Source organism: Daldinia vernicosa, assembly GCF_022497035.1.
Source record: "Daldinia vernicosa strain CBS 139.73 unplaced genomic scaffold F5Y00scaffold_33, whole genome shotgun sequence".
In the NCBI taxonomy this organism is placed as follows: domain Eukaryota; kingdom Fungi; phylum Ascomycota; class Sordariomycetes; order Xylariales; family Hypoxylaceae; genus Daldinia; species Daldinia vernicosa.
Window position 1 is genome coordinate 203,724 of NW_025953949.1, and position 19,304 is coordinate 223,027.

Below are 19,304 nucleotides of genomic sequence, written 5' to 3' on the forward strand. Positions count from 1 at the left end.
AGCTATGCTCCAAGGATGAAAGTTTCATGAGGCTGAACAAACTTGCCGAGAGACGAATCTGGGAGTTGGTATTTGCCGAATTTAGAGATTAAAAGGGATGCGTGGTCGTTAGACATTCTACAAGATCCACCCCAAGGGTGCTTATTTCAAGGTAATTCACAACGCTCTCATAATGAGGGCATGAAAGCCATATCGACTCATATTAAATTATCGAATTTAGAGAGAAGCTACGACTCAAGCTTAATAGACATGTATCCTGCAAGCATACAAACTAGTAACCAGCCTCAAAAAACACCCCCGAAGATTACGCCCCCTGAACTTCTTCTCAAATAGCCGTGATTTCCGCGAGGGGGTCCGAAGCCTCGGCCTCCTCAGGCGAGCAGCGGCACCCATACATCTCCTTATACTGTTCAACGCCCATCTCCCGTAGTGTATTCATAATCTTCTTAGCCGCCGCAATCTTGGCATACCGGCCGCTAGCTGCGACGGCATGCTCCCGGACTTGACCGTGGATCATGACGCCGCAGAGAACCTGCGCCTGGCTTAACGGGCCACCCTCGACGGCGATTTCTTGGATCATGAGGCGCCAGTTGGCGCAGTGGAAGTGCAGCTGCAGCATATTCGCTAGAAATGTGACCGGGTGTCGGTTAGCGAACGTATCGTAGATGTGCATATCCTCGAAGTAAGGCCGCATGTGCTTGTCGAAGAATCGTTGCACTTGGCTATAGTCATACTTGCTATCGACGAAGAGCGCACCGATGTACGCCTCCACGATATCGGAGAGTGCCTTGGGCGGTCTCTGAACTTCAATCCAGAAATTCTTTGCGTATGAAGCACGTCCAAGATTGGCCGATTCCGCTTCCTCTTCTGCTACTCGTTGAGCTTCTGTTATAGCAACTACATATTCCGTAATTTCTCTTTGCAGCCCGCTAGACATAGACAGCATATGCGTTTGGAGACCAAGAGAAACGCAGAGGCAGCCCAGAAATTGATTCGATGTCATCGCCATCTTGTGCTCGGTCAGCCATTGGGGATCCGCATTTGGATACCGATGGAAAAGGAAGTCGACACAGACCACGTCGAGTACTGCATCCCCGAGAAACTCTAGGCGCTGATAGTTTGGGATACGCTCGTAAATGGTACCGTACGATGGATGCATGAATGCGCTGCGTAGTAAACGGGGATACGTGAATTTATAGCCAAGCTTCTTCTCGATCTGCCTGGCTACTTCACGTTGAACTGCCGTGGCGTCGGCGCTTTGCCACTCCGGGATATTATATGCCGCATAATAGTCTCCATATGTCATCATCTTATGGTTTTGGTGATTAACGAACTTAGTAACGGCCTGAATGGCCATGTCAAAGCTGTGCTGTTCATAGGTCGTCAGATAGGCCGCTCCGATGAGCGCCTCACAAACATCAGCGATTGATTTGTCTCCAAGTGTATGCATTTCGCTAACACCCTTCTTTCCCTTAATGCTAGTATTCTGCTTGCCTCTCAACAGGTCGAGGCCATCCGGATACCATGTCCGTCGGTTGAAGCCCTTCGATCGAATTGACTCTTGCAGCCCTAGGTCTAGCGCGTTATTGAAGAGGTTCTTATTGCAAACTAGTAGCATGCGATCGACGTGGTACTGGAATTCATCGCTATCGGGGATCTGAGAGAACAGAGCAATTGTTGTGCTCATCTTCAAGAACGCATCACCAAGAAATTCAAGACGCTCGTAATTAGTTCCCATGCCTCGCTGAAGATTTATTTGTTCTTCCGAATGCTCTTCCGTGTTGTCACTGTCCTTGGTCATTGCCTCTAGGGCGAGGTCAGGACGTATGTCCAGGGATAGAGACTTGCAAGCTTCTAGCACTATAAGACTGGTTTCGAGTCGATATATTATTGCAGGTAGATTGTAGGCCATGGCAACCACATGGACCGGCAACTAAGTTGGTTAGGCTTTAAGAATATGAGTTTAGACAGTCAGAGGCACTTACAGGTGAGAATTTCAAAGTTTCAAAGACAAGAAAGCACTTTCGTGCCACATCATAGGATTTGTCGAGTTCATCAAGGAGATTCCGTCGTAGTGGAATATACTCGGCCTCCACGACAGGCAGTTCATGCCGAACTGTCAATTTAGAACGTGACTTTGACCACAAGCTAATACTAAAATTCCAAATATCGTTTGGCGCTTCCCGGGTGGTTTTTTTACCGGCATGATTCTTGAAGATCCCTGGCGGCTCATTATCAGTTGGCTTGAGATCGTGACGGCGGCGGGCCGTATAGAATTTACGTGACCCATCGTGGGGGTCAACGACGAACTTGTCCTTGAAAAACTCGTCTGGTTTATTTTCCCATTCAAGGGATCTTGCTGCGCTTTGAAGCGTGGAAAGACACTCCCAGTCAATTAGGACACGAACGTCGTCGGAAGCGCTGGCAAAATTGAAGCCGTGAGGGTGGATAAGGGGCGCAAAGAAGTAAGGCATTTTTTCCGGTTCCGAACGGTACTCTTTACTGAAAACATCGTCGAACACTTTAAGTGTGAACGTATTGACTTGATCGACCTCCTCTGGCGTTGTCCTTAAGGCACATAGAAGGGGTATACATTCTACATCCGAGGAACGCTGATGATCGAAAAATAGGGGAAATTTGGCTGTTCGTGGAAGTGGGTGCCTCGTGAGAATAGCTAGCGGTTTAGAAAATCTTGCCAATGCTTCTGGAGAGGTCAGCTTCAAGACCGTCACGTATAAGCTCTCCGGATGGCCTCGTTTATCCCATATTTCAGGCTTTATGCGCATAGGATACTCAGATCGCTTCTTCGAGCTGATAGCCAAGTGAGCATTACGCATAGTCGGGAGCTTCTTGGTAAAAGTAGATTGCAAGTAATCGTCAAGGTACTTCTTTTTCTTTAATTGCAGACACATCTCGAAAGCGGCGGAGCACTTGGCAACTTGCTTGGAATCTGCACGTCGCCCAAGCGCACTTTTGATTGGGGAGGTGTCTGGTAGGAGAACCTCACATTCGAATTCTCGGCCAATGGCTCTTATTATATAATCCGGAGTATAGACAGTATCCAAAGGACGTGGTAGCGTTGAGACGAAGTTGGCTAGGATTACTAGACTGCTTTTATATGTCAACTTGGCTCGGGTTGAAGGCACAACGTAGACACGGTGGCTCCTCTCTTGAGATAGGAAATAGTCAATTTTATAATCGTTTCCAGTAATGAGCCGGTCTTCAGACAGCGTATTGTAAAATTGGCGAAGTCTTGCTTCGCTGTCTTCGTGCTCAAAGATAGACTGTAGCTGAGTAGAATTGGTGTATTCGACCATATGGAAGAATTTAGAGTCTTTGCGCCGAGCTCTTCCCCTCGACTGAATGTACTGGATCATCGTCTTGCAAAGATCAAATCGAATGATTATGTTGCAGTCAGGCATGTCAATACCTTCTTCGCCAACGCTGGTGGCAAAGATGCAATTTAGATCGCCGTTTCTGAATCGGTGCATGGTCATAAACTGCTCCTTCAATGTCATGCCCAAGTCGCCAGCGTTGCTACCCGCTCCTAACTTCAGCATTGTTAGTTAATTCGGTCGTGGTGAATAGCCGTTAGACTTACTAGTACGCCGGCCTTGACCTCAGGCATGTTTAAGCTCGGCTGCTTCACAAGATCTGCCAACAATAATGCGGTAAGGCGTTGTTCCACGAATACGATGCACTTATCCTTAAGTGGATCTAAATGCTTCCGGAGGGCTCCAATAAGGGCTTCGACTTTGTCGGATAGATAAAAGGGGTTACGCTGAGGTTGGGGAAACGAATGCTCAGCTACTATCTTATACGCATCTCGAACAGCCAATCTCTCGGCGTCGAGAGCGGCTATAGGGAGATGCATTTTGCGGGACATGAAATTCCTCTCTGTCTTCGCTTCCAGCTTATGAGCTTCCTGCTCAGTCAAGCATATCTTCCAAACCCGATCTGCGCACCAGCGGCCCATCTCTGCAGTGCAAGCTCTGGAATAGACGAAGAGCTTTCCTAGAGCATCGTTATGCCCGACCAACTTATATAATTTCTGCCAGAGCGGCGTTTCAAAGGGCTCTGGGGTCACGCCAAACTCGATGAAATCTTCGACAGGTCGGTTGATTGAAGACTTCGTGAAGACTGAGATATCCGCTACAGTCGCTATCTCGCTATGCAGAAGCCCCTCTAATTTCGCGGCAGCAGTAGTTGGATCTGTTTTTGCATCGACGGGTGATGCAGTCATACCTAGGATTCGGGGCTGCCGCTGCTGTTCTCGCTCTAATGGTGCATAAAAGTCTTTGATGATCCTGGCATACGGGTGGTTCTTCTTGGTATGGTGGGCTTCATCAAATATTAAAAGGTTAATATCCTCCATCTTGACGAAGGAGTGATGAAGGCACGAGAGAAGTATCTCGGCGGTGCAAACTATAACCATACTTTCCTCGATCTTCTGCCTCCAGAAATCGTAGTTTAGGATAGATCCCCCTTGGTCACCATAAAATCGCTGGACAGTATGGTCCAGGTTTGCCTTGAGAACTTCATATTGCTGAAGAACTAGGGCAACTTTATCGACCTGCGTACGTGTCAGTACAGTGTAGGAGAAAATCGTTGTGGGGTTGAGATACCAAAAAGAAGGATATCCTTGGCGGCTTGCCAGCGCTTCTGTCTTCTAGTTCCTGCTCGACGGTATGGCGAATGAGGAGAGCGGCAATAAGCGTCTTTCCAGTTCCTAGATCACTTTTCAGCAAGTATTCCAACGATACGGTATGTATCTATGTGAGAAGGGAAAAAAGGCGTACCAGTATCCAGAACGGCGATTGTGTTTTTCTGCTTGGCCCTCTCAAATAATTCGGTTTGATATTCCCTTGGGCTTGAAATAATCTTTTCGCTCTCTGCCTCTCTCACAAGCAAATTGGTGGATTTATCTTCGTCCCTGATAACTGAGCTTGATATAGAGCTGTAGATCTTTTCCTGGTGATCTCTCATGAACTGGGAAAACTGCAAACTGTCGAACACCTTAGCCGTCGCTTTGGGCTGAATAACTGACGGGGAAGGGTTATCATTTTCTGAGCCAGAATCAGCCCCAGAGTCCGACGAAGACATGTTGCTGTGAGGGTTGAGTAAGAGGGCTTAAGGGATCGGTATTTGTAGAATAATATATAATCTGCACAATAATCTTTGTGTGTAGTAACCAGAGATGTTAAGGAGTTGTGCTTGTGTGGTAAAGGAGAAGAACTACGGAAAAGATTGCGACGAACCACAAGTAAGCGCCTTCAACATAAGGCGTACTTTCCTCTATTATCTAGGTTACCTCTTTACCTCTTCGGTGGCGCCAAGGAAGGTGCAGCTCTAAGGAATCAAATAAAGGTGACTACTTCAGCAACCGACAACTGACAACCTCCGATGCACAACTGGCTTATGCAAAGTGGCTGTTTGTACCTTCCGTAACATACAACTGGCTGTGTGGTTGGAATAATTAGGTAGTTGCGCACATATCAAACACGATATCGTACCTTCCAAGCCTACAATTCGACATTCGGCAGGTACCAACCGTAATTGTACTGGCAGACAATCTTCCTTAGGTAGTCACAACACTCATAGGCAATGAGTTCCTTCTCGCTTTTATCTGCTTATTTTAACAAATAGCCTACCTGTATCTGATGGTTTGACACTTCATTGATGCTTGTCTGTTTCCTATTTCTACAGTCAAGGAGAAGGTAGATTCAGTCTGGTGATGTTGATGTTGATGTCGGATTTATTCATTCTAGTTAAGATACCTTTTCGGAATATACCGGGTAATAGAATATCCATGCATTTAAACCTAATGAACCAATGACTCCACTTTCAGTCTAAAATTAGCGCTTAAGCAGCTGCATGTGCCGAGTCAATAACCAGGTTTACTACCTACCTACATACAGAATACATAGAACCCCTGCTTTCACAGCACTGACGTCTTGCTTGCTTTCCCCAGTTCACCAACACTTTGTTTGCGTCTAATAAAGCTGTGAGTTATTGAATATACCCATTAAACGGTAAAGGATCTTCACTTCTATTCCATTTATCGCTGCTATATACTTATTTTTTTTGCTAGGTACCCTGGGTAGATAATTTGCATTTGTCGCCAACTCCCACCCCGTCTTTCATACCCCGTTGATGACCTAGTCATGATGAGCGAGGAGCCAAGGACCCTAAAGTCTGTCTTCCAGGCTGCCGAGCTGAAGCGGATAGCTTTGGAAGGCACCTACGAGGCAAACTCACCCACCTATCACCAGGACCTTGCCGACGCCTTGAAATTATATCAGGAATGTATTCAGATTATTAATAAGGCCTCACTATTTAGTCCCAATGAAGGGCTTGAGGACATTGCTACATCTGACCTCCCTTACCTATTGGTCAACTATCGCATAGCTGAGCTCCTTCAGAAGGTCTCAACACAGTCACCCTCAGAAAGAAAGGCTGTTTTGAATGCGACCCGGGAAGCGTATGAAAAGTTTCTACATCTTCTCGACAACTATTCGATATTATCCTCATCGGACAGTAAGCTCTTCGCCGATTATAATGAAGATCCATCAGCCTTCTCTACTATATCTACCTCAGATCCGACGGCTCGACGCAACGCCAAAATTGCCAATTTCAAAGCAGAAAAGGAGCTTAAGAAGAAGCTAGAGTATATGCGAAGCTCTCCACGATATCTAGAGGACGGCGGAGATGAAGAAGCTGTTCGCGAGCTGTATCTCACGAACGTTGCTTTCTATACACACATGACATTCCAGGGCTTAGAGGGAATCAATCGAGAGGCGGAAATATTAGCGCAAGCACCAGCCCCTTCAACGTCGCAAGAAGCAACAGGCGAAGATGACGAGCGGCGGCGTAGAGCAGCGCATGATAACGATGGTTATTCGGACAGATTAGACACCCCTCTGAGCACTCTCCTATCCTCGAGTAATGGCCCACTTCTCAGTAGAGAGGGAAAGCCTTTAAGGCCATTCATGCTCACGTCTAATCGGGCAGAGCTTCAGAGGGGCGTGTTTCGCCCGGGCCATAATCTTCCAACTATGACTATTGATGAGTACCTAGAAGAAGAACGAAGACGAGGGAATATCATTGAAGGTGGCGGAGAAGCTAGCTTTAATAGGCCTGAACCAGATGAGGATAATATCGAGAAGGCAGATGCTGAGACCATGAAGGCTAGGGAATGGGATGAGTTCACAGAGGCCAACCCTAAAGGCAGCGGAAACACCTTGAACAGGGGCTAGGAGGTAGATATTAAGAATAAAGTGAGGGTATCGTAGTGAAATATATACAACCCTACATTTAAAAATTCCAAGTTACCTACCTAAGGTATACATTCACGTTGGGGCTATTACGGCAAACCAGAAGTTATATTGAAAGCATGAGAAAGAGATACACAAGGTACAAAAGTTGATTGAAAAGAGGTCCGTCCAGTTAAAGATGGTGGGTATCGTATATATACCGTATATTGATGGTATGTACCGTATATATGCATACAAATACATTAAAGAAGGGTATGTGGAGAAATATTGCTGTAAGCACTTTAAATTCGCGCTAAGACCAGCCTTGTTCGCGTTCAATTGCAAACCACCCGAGGCTGAGCTTCATCCAACTCTTTTTCAACTGTTGGATCTGGAGTTCAAGCTTTTGTCATCCCATCATTTTAACAGCTACTTCTTAACGGTATTACGCCTGAATAGGTCGCCTATGACAATGGCTTCCACCGAGCAAGACCCCCTCCTCCTACTTCGCCAGTCCATCGCGTCTGGAGGCGCAATTCTACCGACCGCGTCCAGCGACGTCTCAGCGCAAGAGGTTCCCCTTTCGCAAGCGACACACCTCACCTTCTCCACCCCCTCCCACATATCCCTCCCTATCGATACCCAGACCCGATTCACCTCAAACGATACCCCTGTAGATCTGCGCAGTATCTACATTGCCTGGTTGAAGCGAGAAGTTGCAATTCCCGAGTACAATGCCTCTGTATCGAAGCTCAACGAGGAGCTCGGGGACAAGGGACAAGTCCGCATGCTTGCCTTTGTCGAGCGGCTAGATCTTATCACATGGCTCGAGGGAGCTAGCGAAGAATGCGAGTACATTAAACCGCTGGCCGGAGATAAGGATGGCTCAACTTCTACTGCAGCTGCAGCTCTTGCTTCCAAGGGTGCAGCAGCTCCTGCGATCGGCGCGAAGCTAGGGAGGTCTGGCAAGGGTACCTTGGATCCAAGACTTGCGGTTATCTATAATAGTGAGCGCAAGATGGGCGATCGAAACAGTGTGCTTAGAGGCATCAAGCCAACGGTATGATTTACTATCTTTTCTTCGGCTAGATCGAAACTAATATTCTACAGGACTTCTCGCACGTTCGAAAGCTAGCTGCACCCCTCATGTCCAAGAAATCGCAACAAGTTCAACCTACTGCCATATCTAATAACCCGGCGCTGGCCACACACAAGAAACCTAGACGACCCGATCCTATTATCCTACTTTCGCCTTCCGCCTCCTCTCTCCTCCGCATGACGAATGTCAAGTCTTTCCTCGAGAATGGCCAGTATGTTCCGCCTAACTCGCTGTCTGCTAGTTCCAGCACAGGTGCGAGTATGCTGCACATCAACCGCCTACTAAAGGACATCGACCCGAATCGACCTATGAGGTTTATCCTGGTCGAAGGCCCTGAACAGTTCAAGCCGGAATACTGGAATCGAGTAGTTGCAGTCTTCACGACTGGCCAGAGTTGGCAATTCAAGAACTACAAGTGGAGCAACCCCAGCGAGTTATTCCGCCACGTTCCCGGTATCTACGTCGGCTGGCGAAATGAAAAGCCTCCCGAGGCCGTACGTAACTGGGGGCACAGAGTAATGAGCGTCGGTATAGATCCGTGGAAGGAGTCGATTCATAATACGATAGATTCGAGCCGGTGGAGAGATCACGAGATTGTCGAGCATATTTGGAAGGCTATCGAGGGGAACATGAGAAGCAAGGGTTGGAGACGAGACCAGGCCCCCTCATCGATATGAGTACAGACCTCCGCGTATTACATCGATAAATGTATCTTGTGTCCCTTGTATATCAAGCGACCAAACGAGGCCGAAATAATGCTTCTTTAGCTACAGCCGGAGCTTGGGATGACCCTTAATACTGGCAATGTCCTCTCCAAGACATGACCTCATGAGTCGCATACATCGGCATTATATTTTGCCCTTTTTTATATTATTAGACCCAAGGGATGACATTGCTTCGCACCCAGATGACCATGGAAAGGTCTCTTATAAATTGACGGCGTTAGGGACGAGAGTTGCACAGCAAAGCATATGGACAAAAGTTGTTTGCTTGAGTATAGCGAGGCCTTGGTAGCATAGATCTGGAAAGGCTTAATGAAAATGATTCGATGAGAATATACAGTCCGCTACCCAACCCCCCACATGTTAATTGCGATAACGGGATATAGACGATGTGTCCAATAGACACTTCGCAAATGCTCAATGAGAAGATACTTTCAATCAATAGGCGTCTGACGAACGTAGTCTGAGACCTTTTTGAAATATCTTATTAATATAGAATGACACATTCGGGCACCATGAGAATCATTGCTCAACCTGCTTAAACAACAAGGATGACGAAAGTATGATACCAAATAGATAAACACAGCTCGTCATTGACCATGGATTGTCAAGGCTGTGAGAAGTGTATTGAACTACAGAACCTATAAACCTCAGACAGCGAAGTTAGGGCGAGGATCTGTAAGGGTTGGAACTCAGGGGAGAATATGACATAAGACACATATCAAGACGCAATACTCCTTAAACACAAATACCTGAAGGAATGTAGGCGTGAATTTATTGAACCCGCGACCCGCGTTAAGGATAGTTCGGGTGTAAGTACACGTCTACGTAGAGAAGATAGCGAGAAGTAAAATAGTAATAACAACGCCCCTTTGCCAAGTCCGAATCCAATCCATAGGTACCTAACCTAACCTATCCTCCCAACCTCTCTACTTTTCAGGAAATAACCAACAGGAGAAAAGGAACCAGTCATGACAAAGGAAAAATTTTGATCAGTCGATCAACAGATAGATAGATAGATAGACGGGATAGGAAAATAGACAATTATATCCTTCTAACCACGGGATGCAAGTGTACGTTTCTCGCACGTACACAGCGATACGCCATCTCCATTCGTTTCGTTTCCTCTAGGTTAGTCGTCGCATTTTCCCCTTGTAGATGTGCCACATAGTCATCAAGTAAACGCGAATTAGACCCCCTAGACTAGACTAGACTAGACTTGAAATTCCAGCCCAGCACCTCTTACAAAGCAACGACTCCCAAGAACGCAGCAAACAGCGCCGCCGCGAAGCCAGAGTTGCTGCTGCCCGCGCCCGAGACCGCGATGCCGGACGGGACCGCAGACGGGGTGTACCCCGCGGTGCCGGCAGGCGGGTTAGGCGTGTTGGCGACGGGAGCAGCGCCGCTGGTGCCTTCGGCTGGGGCGGCGCCTGCGGGAGGAGAACCACCAGAACCGCCTTGGGCAGGGGCGCCAGGGGCTGGTGTAGTGCCGGCCGGGGCGGGGACGACAAGAGTAGTACCAGCGGCGGGAGAGCCAGGTTTGCCGGGAGAGCCAGGAGCGCCAGGAGCGCCAGGAGCGCCGGGGACTGCGGGAGTACCGGGAGTACCGGGAGCAGGCGTCTCGGCGGGATAAGGCACACCGGTTGGGACCGCGGGGACGACGGCGGTGGGCGTGACGCCAGGCGGGCAGAGAGACGAGGTGAGAGTGTGGACAACCTTTAGGGATAAGAGTTAGAAAATGGTACACACACATATTGAGGAATATGTATATATAGCAATATACTACTTACCGTAGGAACAGTGCAAGGGCAGTCGGTAACAGTGACAGTCTCGCCCTTAGTAACAGTGTACTGGACGCCATTGTAGCTCAGGGTCGTCGCCTCGGGACAGACGGTAGTGAACTGGGGCACCACGACCGTCGTGGGCACCGTAGTATTGTAGTACTGCCAGACGGACGAGGGAGCCGGAGCCGTGTTGTTAACGGGATACGCAGGGTACCCTCCAGCAGACCCAGCAGCGGCGCCGGAGACGGCAACCAGGCCCAAGGCAGCGGCAGTCTTGTGGAACATTTTTCGTTTTCGTAGGTGCTGTTGCGGTAAGGTATAGGTTGTTAGTAGTGGCAGTAATAGTAGTAGTCTTTGACGAGAGAGAGAGATAAGTAGCGAATCTCTAAAAACGAAGACTAAGAGCGAATGTCTAGCGCAACAGTTAACGAACGACGAGGAAACAAGCGAGCGTGTGAGGATGGTGTAGAAGAAATAGATGATGGTAGGGGAGGGGAGGAGACGAAGCCATCTTTAAAGAACCCAGGGAGAAGAGGAACAAAGGGCGCTGACTTAGCTCGGGAGAATCTGCAATTAGACAGGCAATACTCGACAGCCACCAATAGGTTTGTTGCAGAACCAGAGACAAAAACAAAAGCCGATGTCGCATTTCCTTATTTCCTTTCCCCCCTCGCGTCTTGGAATGCATCTGACACCGAGATCAACCTACTTCGATCTTGACTCCATTCCATCTTCCCCTAGGCCCGGACGGCGATCGAATATGAGAACGACTTAATAATGCACATAGTGATTCAAGTTCCAATTGGTTTCACTGCCGAATATGGCTCTCCCTGATTCAAATTTTGATTTCCATTTTTGAGGACCGCAGCGGATAGCTCGCCAGCCTTAGTCTAGCCAATCGTATGTACAGAGTGCCAGCCAGCGGTTTGGCCGAAAATGCGCCCTCCACTGCTCAATCGCCGCTCATAGCTGCGGATTGCAAATGCTCCGGTGATGCAGGGTTACGAAAACCCAAGACCACTCTCTCTATATCCCTAGTAAACGCTGTGATTCATTATAAACTCTAAAGCCGCGACGTTATAATTCCAAGCATCGTCGACTTCAGCTCACTTGCTCAACGACGTACCTCGAGCTTTCCGTTGTGCGGATGGATCGCCCATGGGAAACCGTCGTGCAGTAGCTCGTCCATTTCTCGTACCAAAAACCTCCTTATATACTCTGGTGAATTTTCCTTCCCCTTTTGCGCTTCGTGGTTAAAATTCAGATGAGCCACTCGATAAGGTGCGGTTCAGAACGCCGATGGTGTCTATGCTAGTTTATCCTCAACGCCGCCCAAGTAAACAAAGAAAGTCTTAAGCGAGAAACAAATGTCGGAGATTGCTATTAACGTCTTCGCGATCAAACGCCACTAGTTAGTGACGTAGCTAAGGCAAGAAAAAGATAATAGACGGTAGATGAGCGGGATCGAATATATGAAAACACCGTTTTCGTAAAATCGGATTACGCCGTCTGCTCAACGTGAGGTGTTTCGAAAATAGCCCCGAATCATCATCTTTTTTTCACTTGCGGTTGGATTGACTTCGGCTGCGTTCCGGCGCGCGACCTCCAACAACGATTGCATCAAAGTCGTAATTCTTCAATGTATGTTCGTATTTCGCATTGCGCAAAAACTTGGGCACAGAGTCCTGTAGATAGGTTAGCCATTGATGAAATATGGTTGCACTCGACTAGTACTTACACTGGCCATCAACTTAAAGACAGCATTCTGGGCATCTTCGAAAAGGGTATTAACCTCGTGAAGCGTGTCAATCATTGCTACGTCTTGCCCTACTGCCTTAGTCATACGAGTAGCAAGATTATTCCGCAATTGATGATCGATATTTAATTCGCAGGGCGAGCCCGGCGCCAGAAACGCATTGTAAATACCGTATGCTTGAGCCATAATTTCCTTAATCCCATCCATAGTTGATGCGCTAGGGGTCTTCGTGGCCTGCCTGATCGCGGTACGGCAAGACTTTACGAAGTCATCCACATCCAAATAGAACGACAGGTTCTCTTCGCAGTGAGTTTCCCGCAGGTTTTCCCGAAATAGTAGTCGCAAAGCAGCATCGCTCAAGATCTTGTCGAGACGTTGGGTATTCGAGTCCCTGGCGATACCTGTACGCGATGACACGGCCCCTTCGCTTTCAGATGTGCGCCCTCTTCCTGAACCACCGCTAATAATATCTCTTCCCTTGGCGGTGAGTTGGTAGACGGCAGTCTTCGTAGGTTGGAATGAAACAGCGCCAGGTTGAGAAGCCATATAAACTCGGTCTTGCTGGACAGCCTCCATGAGGTCATACTGAACGAACAGAGTGCCCATTTCATACGTCTCGCGGCGGTCAACCGTAGTACAACAATCCATTAACCAATCCGAACATGATTTCCCAGTGAACGTATCTTTGTACGTCCTGCCATTAATTTTGCGTTCGCTAGCCATCTTCACGCCAGTGAGACCATCTCGGTAATCGCTCAACGAGTCTGAATCGGCCGCACCAACACTTGACTTAATGTTCAGACCATTCGTACCTATCATCCTCCTAAAGATGACCTCCATCGTTCCCCTATCCATTACCAACTTATCGGTTTGGGTATCCCTTTCGAGGATACATAGATAGCTCATCCCCAAAGCGATGAGGTCGCTGATCTGCCTTTGCTGTATACCGTTTCTTGAACAGAAACGATCCAGGACGCATACACCCTTCGGCGTCAGTTGCCATACGGAGCCCTTCATCGTATAGACTTGTTGCATTTTGCCGTCAGCTGATTCAATGAAACGAGCATCAAGAAACCGTTGACATATCGACCTAGCCATATCCTTCGCCATGGAGAAGGTGGTCGTTGTAGTCGTCGTTACGATACGTGACGGATCCTTAGGATCTGGCATACGATTTGATTGGGAAAACTTCAATGAACCCAGATTATTTATCGCATCTTCAGACAGGAAGGTATGCTCGATGCGAGTTAACCGTACTCGATGAGCAGATAATGGAAGCAAGCTGACGATTAATGTTGAGAAAAGATCTTTGAAATCCTTAAGATATTATTAGTATAACAATAAAAAGCAACTATTGTGATAAATTTTATGGGCAGATTCTACAAATCCTAGATTGGCAGTGTCTACTACTGGTATACTCTATGAATACTTAACGGAACAAAAGTCGACTTACTTTAGTGAACGGGCGGTCATCGTCCGTCATGCGGAGTAGTCTCGAAGACGTTTGATGCATTTTGTTCTGCGTGCCAGACAATATAATCGGAGGGGGTCGAGTTGCGTCTGTCTCGGAATACGGCTTCGAGATGGGATCTTTTAACGACAACTGACTTGTGCGCTTGACCGGGCTCAGAAGAGAAGGGGTAGAAGGACCGGATGAGTTGCCCGAGAAACTACGGATTCTTGACTTGTCCGAACTCGAATTCTCGCTGCTCGGAGAGTCTAGCACTACAGACAAGCGACTCAGAGTAGACGCAGACGATCGACTGCGAATAGTAGGCTCTGATATCTTATCAATTGCTGCGGCAGCACGAGCAAACAACCCTCCAGGCTTAGGATTTTTTGTAGTAACGGCGGGAACAGAGCCGATCGACGCAGTAACTTGGTGGTGACGAAAATTGTTCGAGGAAGTAATCGGATCGCCAGTGGCAGTTTCAACGGGAGTGTTCGAATGTACTCTTCTTATGGTGGCGGGGGAAAGATTATGGTTTTCAGCAGGCACCGCGGCGTCACTATTCGAATTTGAGTGGGATCGTAGCTGGCGAGGCTCGTGGTCGTGTATAGGAAGCGATGTCGTTTGAGAGGTTTGGGAGATTGCAGCCATCAACCTATACTTACCATCGAGACGAGGGGGAAGCAGACGGGTTTCTTTTACGTTTGCATAAGCGGGCCAAGTAATAGCATGAGGATGATATAACGGCTCGGATCCAACTGAGGAAACTGAAATAAGGCAGAGGAGAGGAGAAGGAGGGAGTGGAGTTCAAGTTGAAGGCATAGAATGGGAACGATTGAGAAGCGGGACGGGGGTGGTAGAAGTGGTAGTGTAGAGGGTAGAGAAGGCAGAAGGATAGGTAGGTACATCTAAGTATCAGTCTAGGTACCTACATATTAAAGGTACATATAGTGTGTAGGTCCACATCAGCTCTAGGAAGTTAGGTACTTTAAACATACTAGCGATTTGCCTAACGGACGGGCGCACACGTTATGTACCCAGTTCAGATTAGGTGGGTAGGGCGACAGCGTTGCATGTGTACGTACAGGGTGCAGGGAACTTACGAACGGCTTGCGATTAGTGGTGAGAGTTAAGTACCCAGTACAAAAATAGATTATAGCGCTGTGAGGCATGTACTCAAAAATCCAGTCATCAGTCATCAACGTTCTAGCGTTTTAGCGCAGGAGGGTCTACTATCCCCCTGTAAGTCGGTGGCCCACTGTCATAGAAAGCCTGCCCTAGGCTGCTTAGATGTTATAGGTTAGGTACCTACATACCAGGAGGTAGGTTAGGAGGTACCTATAGCGCGGGCGGGAGCCACATGCGTGCTCCGCTATGTACGGCTGGCTTACTTACAGAACGGTACACGCGACGGACAGCGGCACAATATGTACAGCGGTACAGCAACATCCCAGGCTCCCATGCCGTGAAGGGCTACCCAAGTAACTACACTAATAGTGTACGCTAGGCGCAACGATTGATTCCAACCCCTGACACCATGAACAATAGAGATTTTTTCTCGGAATAGTAGCGCGGTCCGTGTGTCAAATTTCGATAGCTGCGCGGGAGTCTCCTAAAAACGTGGTCAATTATTCTGGAAAACTTCCCGATCCCCTTTCAAGACTCCTTAGACGGCTCGTAACATAGCATCTTCACTTTTGGTCGGCCTGCATTTGAAACCCGAACATGCCCGCTTTCGGATCTGGGTCTGGGTCTAACGAACCCAGCAGCGCAGTGAAGAATTTTGGGATGGAATCAATTGGTCATTTGCGATGTGGATAATATATTTTAGTGCATCTCCTAAGTGGGCTGCCACCTGCCATTCGAAGTTGTAAATCCCCGTCATTTGTGGCTTGCCATGCTCGCCATGTGCGGTGGAGGAATAAGCACGTTCGTTGGAGAGGGGCCAATATAATGCGCATTTATTGTATTGATGTACTTAAATGGTTGTATAGGTACCTATGTACATACACACATTTGAACCAGGCCACGGTTTTACTACCTACCTACCTGTTACACTGCCGGGGCGGCCACGAGGCACTAAATGATCCTGGCCCGAAAGTATTACTTTCGCCCTTATTTCTGAGATAGGTACGTGTAGTGTATTCGAAGCGACGAGGACTCCGTAGATAACCGTAACGTACGTTTCCTCCTCTCCTACATACACAGTAGTACGTCTGTTTGAAGTTGAAGTTCCCCTACATGTTGACCTATATTAGGTAGAATAGTATAATTGATCTACTCGAGTATCTATAGTCCTTAAATACGCGGTAGCATTCATCACGTGGTAACTACAAGGGTTACTATAGTATTATACATACTGCCTACCTACCTACATAATGTAAAGGTGTCTTGTTAAAAAGAACTTCATTTGCTTAAGCTCTTAGTCCGGTCTATATCCTACACGAGTGCATACTCGCAAACCCTTACGGGAGGGATCATCGGATAGGTATGAAGGCAACCATCCACAGCAGAGCTCAAAACATCAGCAGCAACCTGATCTCAATTACACAAGGTGCAAAGAGCATACAGCTAAGACATACATATAAAGCGAAACTGCATGGTCACAGCACGTTGCCGCCGGGCTTCTCCTCCTGGAAACATATTGTGGATGAGAGTACGGATCCGTAAATGATGCTTCGACCTCGTGTGGTAGCACACGGAGGGTGGCATCTAGGTAGGATTGTCTAAGGCATAGTCGAATTTGAATGAGACAGACATTAACTAGAGCTAATATCATATCTAAAGGCAAATCATAACGAAAGAGCCCCTACGTACGTATATATCGACCGGATGTATGCGGTCACGAAATGGAGTGGCTATGAAGAATTTTCAAATTAGCAACAGACCCCGAATTGATGTCGAGGTTGAATACATACATACATACTTCGTACACACTTCGTACATACACTACCATACCGTCTTTCCCTCTCTCGTTCTCTTTCAAAACCCCATGTTCCCTTAAACGCAACGCCCACCGGTCTCCTGACGACACTCCCCAGTCAGTTAACCCTTGCTTGCCATGCTAATTCATTAATGGCTAGGGGCCTTTCCCGCCTCCACCTAAATGTTACTTGACTCCGCTCATAGTTATGCCCAGCATGTTTTTTCTCCAGGTGGCCCGATTTGTCCAACACATTTGGTTTGGCAGACCGACAGATCTGCACGTGCTTCCAGGGATGGCTTCCACCAACCAGTATCTTCCACTCCTCATCTATTATGGTTGACTTTCTGCAGCGACACTCCTTTTCCCTTTGACGATCCTAGCCTTCTTTAGGCTTAGAATGATTCTACACGAGCCGTGGGCACCACCTTTCCTAACACTGTGTGCTTTACCTAGTACATATGCAGACGCAGAGAGAGCTGCACTGCAAAGAGCGCATAAATGTTCGTGCCACCGCCACAATGTGTTAAAACTGCTTAATGGACGACATGATCTGCTGCTTCCAGTCAGCCATCCAGCCATCAATACAAAATAGAGCTGACGAGCTCGGCACATAAAACCATCTCCGAGTTCTCGCTACCAAATCCGAGCCGGTGGCTTTTTCATCTTCTTTTCGTCCTCCTTAACCCGAATTCGGTGATCACGACCGATCCGACATCGTGTCAACCCTATCCGCGCTATACATATGTTACATAGTAGGTAGGCAGAGGAATCTAGCATTGCCAGCATTGCCTGAGGTGTCCGCCAAGTCACGGTGTGGTGTACGGTTAAGAGGTATGTATATATACAACCTTGTATACAACCCAGATCCGAAGACCCGCCCACTTACATTATCACCCTGATATTGATGACACCAAGATAATTAAGACGTCCTATTAGCGACCTGTAATAATTCACACAACCTAATATCGATGCGCGATACTGCATAGCACGTTGAGAAGGCATACTAGAACCAATAGGCTCTAGTTCCACGTGCAATCGCCATGTGGTTCATTGACTTTAGATTGCCAAAACGGAACTGTGCCACCTGCTGTTTGGCCCTTTTTATTGCACGGCCACGGCAGTGCGCACGTTGCATGTTTAGATGTGAGGCTGCACGAGGTCAAGTTCAAACTGCATAGGTACATACAGTAATGTCAGCAAGCAGGCAAGTTGGAGACTCTTCGTAAGACGTAAGTATGTACATAGTAGTATGCAACTCAATCTACCGACCCATTAGATATTTGCATGCCTTTGTATGTAATTTCAAGTCCTCTTCTATTCGCTGCAAATTTAAACACCAGAGCACCAATACTATTTAACTCGACGTGTGATAGACATATGTATGATACCTACCTACCAATTTAGTACCGTAGTATATTTCTGTAGGTCGCATAGCAAAACGAAAGTTTACATTCGCGATCTGTTCATGCCTAATTATTCCTATTCCCGGCCTACACCCGACTCATGTATGTGTAAATAGGGCCTTGGCAAAGAGTTCTTCCATAAGACTTGTTACGGTAAAAGTCATCTTGTCGTACAGTGGAGGATCCGTTACATCGTTTACTTAAGCTCTTACGACGTACTCAAAAGACTATCTTTAAACCACCCGCGATGTCATAACCCGTATCAGTGTGATGTATTGCTTAATTAACTAAGTGATTTAAACGTAAGCGTCACGGTCAGCAATGTAACGAATGTATACATATATCGACATACTTGTCGTCCAGCTCTTGGAAACAATATCAAGCTCGCTCGTTTGTCATCTATCTGCTAGTCTACCCTTAGAGTAGTTAGAGGCGATACAACTAGAGCACAAAGCTAAAATATAAGTTCCGGCAATGGTACCTGTCAACCCAGTCTCCGTCACCACAGGGTCCAAGATCTACAAGCAGATCTCGATTCCTTATTCTATGTACACTATGTAACATGAGAGCAAAGTTGTGTGTTTAATTTACACCATGGTTTCAGTCCCATCAGCGCTTCGTATTCAAGTATCCTGTAACAGCCGCCGCGACCGGATGCATTGGTATCCCTCACATTCGTGCACATATCTAATAATGCCGCCGTAACTGATACTACGGACTTGCCGTCATTCGCAATTTCACCGAGGCTATATAGGAATCCTAGATCCTCTTAATAGGTGTGGGCTCTCTCCACTGCTTCTAGCGTTTCTAGAATGGAGAGATGGAACGGCCTTCATCCCTGGAAATAAGTACGGATAGACGGTATTCGAACGTAAAGGATCGATGGCTCGATGGATCATCATGTAATCCTA

The 19,304-nt window shown here is 47.4% G+C and overlaps 5 protein-coding genes across 5 annotated transcripts; 2 read left to right on the forward strand and 3 right to left on the reverse strand.

The window, feature by feature from the left end:
* Positions 1 to 233: 233 nt before the first annotated feature.
* Positions 234 to 5,038, reverse strand: F5Y00DRAFT_271085 (uncharacterized protein). Its single transcript, XM_048012729.1, has 5 exons — positions 4,800 to 5,038; positions 4,626 to 4,729; positions 3,602 to 4,573; positions 1,986 to 3,551; positions 234 to 1,933 (listed from the first exon to the last, which is right to left on the reverse strand). The coding sequence occupies exons 1-5, from the start codon at positions 4,984 to 4,986 to the stop codon at positions 326 to 328; spliced, it is 4,437 nt and encodes a 1,478-aa protein (XP_047863482.1). The 5' UTR covers positions 4,987 to 5,038; the 3' UTR covers positions 234 to 325.
* Positions 5,039 to 5,903: 865 nt separating this feature from the next.
* On the forward strand, positions 5,904 to 7,295 carry F5Y00DRAFT_241101 (TAP42-like protein). Its single transcript, XM_048008336.1, has one exon. It carries the CDS (start codon positions 6,165 to 6,167, stop codon positions 7,254 to 7,256), a length of 1,092 nt encoding a protein of 363 aa, XP_047863483.1. The 5' UTR covers positions 5,904 to 6,164; the 3' UTR covers positions 7,257 to 7,295.
* Positions 7,296 to 7,725: 430 nt separating this feature from the next.
* Positions 7,726 to 9,029, forward strand: F5Y00DRAFT_263465 (CDC73-domain-containing protein; the record flags this gene model as incomplete). Its single annotated transcript, XM_048011515.1, has 2 exons — positions 7,726 to 8,313; positions 8,364 to 9,029. The coding sequence occupies 2 exons, from the start codon at positions 7,726 to 7,728 to the stop codon at positions 9,027 to 9,029; spliced, it is 1,254 nt and encodes a 417-aa protein (XP_047863484.1).
* A 643-nt stretch (positions 9,030 to 9,672) lies between these two features.
* Positions 9,673 to 11,730, reverse strand: F5Y00DRAFT_116023 (uncharacterized protein). Its single transcript, XM_048003970.1, has 2 exons — positions 10,865 to 11,730; positions 9,673 to 10,790 (listed from the first exon to the last, which is right to left on the reverse strand). The coding sequence occupies exons 1-2, from the start codon at positions 11,141 to 11,143 to the stop codon at positions 10,317 to 10,319; spliced, it is 753 nt and encodes a 250-aa protein (XP_047863485.1). The 5' UTR covers positions 11,144 to 11,730; the 3' UTR covers positions 9,673 to 10,316.
* A 441-nt stretch (positions 11,731 to 12,171) lies between these two features.
* F5Y00DRAFT_271091 (RGS-domain-containing protein) lies at positions 12,172 to 14,715 on the reverse strand (the record flags this gene model as incomplete). The annotated part of the gene is made up of 3 exons (XM_048012730.1): positions 12,172 to 12,543; positions 12,597 to 13,931; positions 14,068 to 14,715. 3 exons carry the CDS (start codon positions 14,713 to 14,715, stop codon positions 12,418 to 12,420), a joined length of 2,109 nt encoding a protein of 702 aa, XP_047863486.1. The 3' UTR covers positions 12,172 to 12,417.
* Positions 14,716 to 19,304: the final 4,589 nt, after the last annotated feature.